This window comes from Anoplophora glabripennis, unplaced genomic scaffold, assembly GCF_000390285.2.
Source record: "Anoplophora glabripennis isolate ALB-LARVAE unplaced genomic scaffold, Agla_2.0 scaffold134, whole genome shotgun sequence".
NCBI classification, from domain to species: domain Eukaryota; kingdom Metazoa; phylum Arthropoda; class Insecta; order Coleoptera; family Cerambycidae; genus Anoplophora; species Anoplophora glabripennis.
In genome coordinates, this window is record NW_019416384.1 from 1,083,563 (window position 1) to 1,092,885 (window position 9,323).

General features: G+C 32.3%; 1 protein-coding gene across 1 annotated transcript; it reads left to right on the forward strand.

The window, feature by feature from the left end:
* Positions 1-8,524: 8,524 nt before the first annotated feature.
* On the forward strand, positions 8,525-8,893 carry LOC108903780. Its single transcript, XM_018706074.1, has one exon. It carries the CDS (start codon positions 8,525-8,527, stop codon positions 8,891-8,893), a length of 369 nt encoding a protein of 122 aa, XP_018561590.1.
* The last annotated feature ends 430 nt before the right edge of the window (positions 8,894-9,323 follow it).

Genomic DNA, 9,323 nt, shown 5'->3' on the forward strand with positions numbered 1-9,323 from the left:
TTTTCACGTTTTCTTTTGTAATTTTATATTCAATAAAATTCGTTCTTTTTATTAATGCTGAAAATTTTGCACATTTTTTTCTTCACCGCTAATTTTGCAATGTAAAAAAAAAATTTGCGAGCGTTCGCAAAAGCCCATCCTTGTAGCAAATTTCCTCAGGAACAAAAACGATAAGTATACCTGGTGTCGATTGAAGGCTTGTTTTCGGAGATATAAGCGAAAAACTGAAAAAAGAACATTTTTTTTCCTTTGTTATAAACAATATGACGCTCGACCTCTACAAATACACAAATTTAGGCTTTTATTCTGTGCATTTTTTAGTTAATTTTAAGCCCCTAAAATTTGAGTTGGGCCCGATTTTTGAAAAAAACCATCCGGACTGTAGAACCTTTTATGGGCATGTCCATGTGTAGGTGCCGTTTTTTCTTGAACATATCAACTTTGAACGGACATATTCATAGCAACTACATAACTAAAGTCACACAAATTTGCCATCGATGCTTTTTTTTATTTATTATGCCATTTGGCAATATTCTTGCCTTGCTTCACAATATTTTTCACTGTACTTACACTAGTGCACTTTTCTTAAATAAATTAATGCATCTGAATTTTGTACTCTTCTATTATAACTTTAAATATATTCTGTGCACTTCTGTGACATTGTGCTCTTAACACTTTGTGATTCACAAGTGATTTGAATTACATAGTTCAACAATCTTTTTTCATACAATTCACTGTAGATGTTCAAATAGAGGACAAAATTAAGTTGATCAAATTGTACTACTGTATATCTCCTAACAGCAAAAAAACAAATTACAATGTGATTTAATGAACTATATGTGACTGTTCGTTTAAATATTCATTAAATATTTATTAAATATTCATTCATTCATTAAATATTCATTTGTAATTCAACAAATAGTTAATATTTTTGTTAAAAGGTATTCGCAAGACTATACTGTCGTCTAAGGTATAAATTTAAGCCTTAAATACACGTTGAATTTCGCTAATTTCACCACGTATGCCTCATTTCAGTACCACCAGTCATTAACTAAAGAAAATTGTATATCAGTGGGGTTGTAAATCATTCACATATTTATTTTTTCATCCGCAATGTTTTATTATAATGGTTACGAAAGGCATTCTAATCTGAAAGTGAAAAGTGGATATTTTGATTTACGCAGTTTATTTAGAAGCAGATTAATTACACGATTTTTAAATCCTCACGTTTCTGTGGTGTGGAAACGGTCCACATGTGTCTGATACGGAAAATATGTTTCTATTTACTTATTCTTTAAACAGCGATTTTTTACTTTGGGATTGTGGATAATTGAAATATACATTGTTTTGAATATAATTTATAATTGCACCACGGAAACTAAATATATATTTTTCGTTCTGCAAGAAAGGGGAACACGTGTGTAGCACCGATGCAGGCCTTAGAGTTGAAAAATTGAAGAATTAGTTATTAGATAAGTTTTCTCGTTTGCTTTATGTGTGTTTCGTTGTTGTTAATAGTTTTTATTGTGCTGTTTTCGTAGAGTTTGCAGAGTTTGTGCTATAAATAATACCGTAATATTTTCGACATAAGATACGCTCATATTTTAAAAGTATCTTAAAGCCAAAACGTAGACGCGGACAGGAAAAAAAAATATTGTCCATATTTTATACGAAATAACATTGGGAGTAACTTCCTGTAATTTATTATTTTGTATTTTCAAGTAATGCATCGAATTTTTCAGTGTGTTATTGTTTATGGCCTTATTTACTGCATGCACTGGTTGCATAGTAATACCTTTAAAGAAAGCAAATTATCTTAAAAGGTCCTTTATTAAAAGTATTTAGAGGTTTAATTTCAGTGTTTATTAACCTGAAAACTCTAAATATTTCTAATAATGTAATTATAGTCCACGGGCCCACGTACAAAGAAAAAAATTATTACCAGCAAGCTGTAACTTTGCGTGCAGCTTAAGTTTGATGAGTCTCCCAAGACTTGATTACGAGGAAAATTCAACAGTGGTAAGTTTTCCCGTGAATTTCAGGAAAACATGTCAATCTGGCATAAACATGGAATGTTATGACCAGCACTTTTTTTTATTTTAAATGAAAGATATATTCTTTTTTAACCCCCCAAAAAATTTATCCGACAAAAATGTTGGGTATTTTGAGTTTGTCCGCCACCCCAAATATGTCGATTTGGTGACATTATGGTTGGTGACAACCAGCAAGCTGATTTTTCTGGGAGGGTTTGGTAATAAGATTTGAAATTAAAGTATCTTATTGTCCGGCAAAATTCTTGAGAAGTTTTTGCAGTCCGACGCCCCGAAGATGTCGATTTAACGACAACATGGTTGGTGATAACCAGCTGTCGGACAAAAGCGTCATTATTTAAGAAAATGCAATATTAATCAGAATTTAATTGTCCGACAAAATTATCGGTTTTTTCTTGCTTGTCCGACAAAATTAAACTAAGTATAAAATTTTGCGGTTTCAATACTTACGCATGATGTAGAAGAAAAATTTATATTTAATAAAATTAATAATTGATTAATTAATCTGTTATATGATCAATACTTATAAAAATTGGACGTTCTTATTTTTATATATGATACTGGGGTGTTGTACTTGTCGAATATAATGTGCACTTTTCTATTAAATTGTAAGTATGTCAAGATATATTTGGATATCTTGCCATATGAATCTGGAACATTTTCTAGTATGTGCAGTAGGTAAATTCCTCTTGAAAAGAGAAACATTTTTTTCCTCTTCCATTTTTCTCTCCAGGCTTTCATTTTCAAGATATCAAAACTTTTTTTCAGATTTTTGCCAATATCTTAGAAATCGTTTGAACTACAGGACTGAGCTTTTATACACACATTACCACTATTAATTAATAGCTACTTGTTGCAAATGCTGTTAAATTTCGTTAAAATTTTTAATTATTACTACCCATCTTTTAAATTACAAAATATTTTCGAAACGCTAGCAAAATGTTCATAAAAAGTCATTTTTCTTGAAAACGGTTGATTTAGAGCAATGAACCAAGAGAACTCTTTTTGTGTAAAATTCATTGGCGCTTCAGAATTTGCTATCAAATGTTAATTTTTCCAGTGGCGTAAAAATTAGGGGGGGAAAACCCTTGCGATACCTTAAAATCTCCACCACTGGCACGTTCAATGAATTGGAGAAGGGTGCGAAAAAGTAGCTATTAATAGTGGTAATGCGTGTACAAAAACTCAGTCTCTCTGTAGTTCAAACGGTCCTAAGATATTGGCAAAAAATTTAAAAAAAAATTAAAGTTTTGACACCGTGTACCTCGAAAACGAAAGCCCGGAGAGAAAAATGGAAGAGTAAAATAATGTTTCTTTTTTCAAGAGGAATTTACAGTTTTCCGTTGCGACACTTATTTAGGAACACCCTGTATACCACAAAAATAGTAATTTTTCCCATTTTTAAGGCAAACTTTCCAATCTTTTTGGCGGACAAGTATATTATTGTGTTATACATTTCAATTATTACAGAAAATAATCAAAACCGGATTGCTGGTTATCACCAACTATGTGGTCGTTAAATCAACATCTTCGGGGCGTCGGACTGCAAAAACTTCTCAAGAATTTTGTCGGACAATAAGATACATTCATTTCAAATCTTATTACCAAACCCTACCAGAAAAATCAGCTTGCTGGTTGTCACCAACCATAATGTCAACCAAATCGACATATTTGGGGTGGCGGACAAACTCAAAATACCCAACATTTTTGTCGGACAAATTTTTTGGGGGGTTTAAAAAGAATATATCTTTCATTTAAACTGAAAAAAAAAGTGCTGGTCATAGCATTCCAAGTCTATGCCAGATTGATATGTTTTCCTGAAAATCACGGGAAAACATACAACTGTTGAATTTTCCTAGTAGTCAAATCGTTTCGTCAAACTTAAGCTGCACGCAAAGTTACAGCTTACTGGTAATCATTTTTTTCTTTGTACGTGGGCCCGTGGACTATTAGGTTGTATTTAATGTAGCTACGTGTAGGTACTTCTGGGTACAGTCCGTACAATATTTGTCAAAATAGGATGCCAAGAAAAAAATAAGTCAATAAAGTTAAAATTGTTCGCCAATGTCTTTCTATCTCCGGTGTCGTATGCGTATGTAATTTCAAGAAAGTGACGTAGGTGTCTTCTTGCAATTCTATCTCAACAAATATCGTACGGACTGTACCTATATTTGTTGACAGAAACATGAAATAAAGTATCTTGTCAAAGTTTATCAGTTTGCAGTTTTTAAATATTTTAATACGAGCTACTTATTATACAAGGTGTTTCACGAAGACATCCCGTAAATACAGGGAGTCATAGTACGACAAAAAATAAGAATTTCTTGTCTTATGAATTATATGTCTATCTCCTCTTGTTTTCGAGATACAGAGCGTCAAAATAAATTTTTTTAAATAAAATTTTTACGAAAATTTCCAAATAGTGCGAAATATTTTTATGAAATTTGGGGTTTTGAAGGACCCCAAATACGCTGGTCTAATTATTTTTTGAATATTATTTCGTAGAGAGCGCTAGTTATGCTACATTTCTATTGCATTTTAAATTCTAATTTTTTTAAGGTTACCTTTTTACCATTCGGGCTCCAATTTATAAAGTAAAATTTTATTTTAGTTTCTAAAAATAATGTACTCTTGTTGGGACTTCCTAATGTGGCCGGGTTTCGAAAAGACGCTTTTAATTAAATTCTTACAATATTACGGTTTATAAAATAAGTGACTTTTCTAAAAGTAGGCTTATGTTAAAACTTATTGATGGATGTCTCATAAACAACGCATACATTCTTAGTAAAATTTTAAACTCTAATTAACTTTATATCAAAATTTTAGTGACTAATTAGTCATTACTAACTACAGACACTAACAATCACTAAAACTAGAGTTTAAAATATTACTAAGAATATATGCATTATTTATAAGACATCCATCAATAAGTTTTGATATAAACCTACTTTGAGAAAAGTCACTTATTTTATATACAGTAATATTGTAAGTGTTTAATTAAAAGCCTTTTTTCTCGAAAACCGTCCACATCAGGAAGTTCTAAAAAGAGTAGGTACATTATTTTTAGAAAATAAAGTTGTTCATTAGAAATTGGAGCTCGAATGGAAAAACCTTAAAAAAATTAGAACTTAAAATTCAATAGGAATGTACCATAACTAGCGCCCCCTATGAAATATTTAAAAAAGTAGTTAGACAAGCTTATTTGGCATCTTTAGAAATCCCGGAATACCAAATTTCATAAGAGTATTTCGCACCGTTTGGAAATTTTGTAAAAAAAATTATTTTGTCGCTCTGTTATCTCGAAAACAAGAGGAGGTAGACTTATAGTTCTTAAGACAAAAAATTCTTAAATTTTGTTGTACTGTCACGCCCTGTATTTACGGGAGGTCTTTCTGAAACACCCTGTATAAGCTTATAAAGTTTCTAGAGTCTGTCACTTGATCAATTTAGAAACTCTATGATAATAATAAGTAAGTTTTTTGTTTATTATTTATGAGCTAATACTATCATCATAAAAGAATTTGATTTTGTTACAAAAACTTTTTCGAATTTCTGTTTTTTTTGGTAAAACTACGAGTGTGTATAACACTTACTTCTTTGTTTATACTTAATTAAATTTGATTTAAGTATAAAAGATACGTGTAATTTTACCTTTTAGAAAACAAAACGAGAAAGAAATCTCGAATGATATTTGACACATATAGTGTGTAAGTGATGGAACAAAATTCAATTTTTTTTTCCAGTTCAAATTTAAAAAAGTTGCTGAAACAGGTCAATTAGTAAATAGAAATTGTCACTTTTCTGCAATACTTTCTATTTGTTTGAGCCATGTTTGACAAACCTATAACATTACCGAATTTTTTTTTAATAGGACGCTCTATATTTTATAGTATAAATAGATAGCCCTTGTACAGACGAATCCAGCGATATAAGGTTATACTTACTTTTTTGTCACAGTTGTTCTTTATGTTGTACTGACGACTATTTCAAACAATCATAGTCTCTTCTGTAATTTAAAAAACGTACCTACTTTTTATTTTAATCTTTTTCTACTTAACATTAAAGCTTTTTTTTTCTCAAAAAAAAACATCGATAAACACATAAAATTCACCAGAGTACCTTAGGTATAACGTGAATCGTTTTAATTTCAATTCATTCGTTGTTAAATTATTTTGAAATATGCTTGCCCGTTTAAGCGAAAAACAGAATTGAAATTTTAATTATGATTGGATGCGAAGATAAAATCCGTAGTCAGCAGTAGGTATGTGACTTATTTCACCATAAGTATCCATACGAAAATTAGTCGAGCTACAAGAAGTATCCAAAAAGTTTGAAGTAACCGGAAGTATAAAAGATTTGCCTGGATCAGAAAAGCAAAGAACGGTAAGCGAAAATGACAGTCAAAATGTGATGCTCGCCGTTACTGAAAATCCTCACTCATCCATTAGATCTATCTCAGCCAACTTCAACTTGTCGAAGCCCTCAGTACACAGAACTCTGGTGCCTCAAAAGTGGCATCCTTACAAAGTTAACGTCTTACAAGAACTATGGGCAGATGACACATACAGAAGATTACAGTTTTGCGAGGAAATTAGAAATTTATTTGAAAGACAACCCAATTCAAAATATAACATAATTTTCACTGACGAAGCAACTTTTTGCTTAAACGGGACAATGAACAGGCAAAATACTAGGTTTTGGAGCCCAGAAAATCCGCATTGGATGCAAGAGAAACATACACAACGGCCGGAAAAAGTGAATGTTTGGGCTGGAATGATAGGAAGTCGCATAATGGGATCTTATTTCTTTGAGGGCAATTTGACAGACGACATTTATTTGGATTTTTTTGCGTTTTCAGCTGATTCCAGCCCTGGAATTAATTTTTCTTGACCCTAATGAGCACGATATGCCTGCTGATGACTGGTTCCAACAAGATGGTGCCCCCTCCACATTTTCTCCTCGATATAAGAAATTACCTTGATGAAGTTTTCCCAAATCGATGGATAGGCAGAAGGGGGCGGCTTGAATGGCCACCATGCTCCCCTGAATTAACCCCACTAGATTTATTTTGTGGGGTTATATAAAAAACAAAGTATATGTGAACAGACCAGACACTATCGAAGGATTGAAAAATCGTATCAGAGAAGAAGTTTGAAACAAAACACCAAATGTTATTACAAATATAATTGATAACTTAAAAAATATAGTGTCCTATTAAAAAAAAATGTCGATAATGTTATAGATCTGTCAAACATGACTTTAAAAAATAAAAAATATTGCAGAGAAGTGAAATTTCTATTTACTATTGAGCTGTTTCAACGATTTTCTTAAATTTCGACTGGAAAAAAAATTAATTTTGTTCCATCATTTTGGAACACACTGTATATTTCACGAACTGTCATATTTAGTTTAATATTTCAAAATTTAACTTAGTTACCTAGATGTAGGTGCTTATTTATCAATAATATGCTTTCACCACCAACAGAACCGAAGTGGTTCTATATTTCCGATATTTTTTCCATATATTTTTCCATATACAGGATGTTTCATAACTCTCCCGACACAGAGCAGGCACTGGTAGAGGATCTTTAAATATGCCGATTATGTAAAATTTTTTTCTGGGACGTACCGTTGAAGAGATATTGACCTCTGAAGATGAGTGTTAAACTTTGAAAAACAATAAACAATTTTTAAAATTAAATTTCCTGTAATACTGGTAAAACTATTTAATAATTGGCATACTGATAAAAAAATCGATTTCATTTTAAGGACGCCCTACTCCTAGTCCGGTTCTTATTGGCCCTCCAACAAGTTAATTTTTTTACCAATTAAAGAAAACAATAAACGCAAATCATGTACCAAATTTATTTGCTCTATGTTAAGGCATTCCTGAAATATTATTGTATTTCAAAATTTGACACTCATTTCCAGAGGCCAATATCTCCAACGGTACACCGCAGAAAAAAAATGTTGCATAACAAATCGGCATATTTTAAGATCCTCTACACATGCCTGTTCTGTGTCGGTAGAGTTATGAAACACCCTGTATATTTTGTGAGGCATATCGTTGTCTTCTTCAGAAGAAACTCTGAATCTGCCAGCAAACCAAGTACCACAAACACATGTTCTAAGGCTCTTATCATTTAGAGCGGTTTATCATCAAATTCTTTTAGTTATACCAGACTTTTTAAAAACTTATGGATACTCGTATCTCACGTTTCTGTAACAGCAAAGCATCCTATTTTAATTCAATACACTAGTTCCTTATTATTTAATTTGCTTCCACCGGCTTTACCAATTTTTTGTTTCTAACCCAATTCAAAGAATGGGTGCATTATTATTTCTGCTAAGATTTCTAACCGAGCACGTTTTGTTTCCTTTGATCAGATTATCCAGCTTTACTTAAGTTAAAAACCCCCACGTGGACGCAAGAACAGCTGAAGGAGGCGATAGACGCGGTGGTCACGCAAAAAATGCGCTTTACCCAAGCATCTGCGAGGTACGGCATACCTAAGGGAACGCTGTACGATAACATATTAGGGAAATCGAAACGCATGGCCGTTCTGGAGGAAGCAGGTTTGACGCTGGCGGAAGAGGCGGCAGTTTTGGAATTCTGTTGTGACGTCTCCGTCTCTCCCTACAACAGGCGCACGAAAAAATCGCTTAACGCCGTGCTCAACTTTGTGGAGAAGCTGAGACGCACTCGGGACCCAGAATTCATGTTCACTGGACTGTCTGGCTTCCGCTGGTGGTGGGCCTTTTGTAAGAAGCACAGTATAGTGTCTCTTTATTACGAGAATAACGGTATTCCAAACTCAAATGTTAGTCCGCAGAAATACTGAATTAGTTTGTAAGTACGTAGCTTTTAAGGGGTATTTGTTTTCTTCAGAAGTATTTGTTTAAACATTAATTTAATAACTGCAAGTACGCAGAAATTTGTGCAATTAAAAATTTTTGTTAAGGCAACACGGCCCTTATTATAAGATATTTTAAGTACTATGTGAAAATACATATTGTTTTTGGAGTGCATTTTAAAAACTTTGATGATATTAATTTAGTTTTTCACATCACATACGAACATATGAATATTCCGAATGATATTCCAAACTCTAGCCTCTAATTCAACAAGCTACACATATATTTTAAGTTCTATACCAAAGTATGTGTTGTTTTGGGAAATATACAAACTTTTAAGATATTAGGTCAATTTTTCACATCACATCTCGAGAAATGAAAATATTGGATCAAATTACAAAAATTGTGTAGATCAAG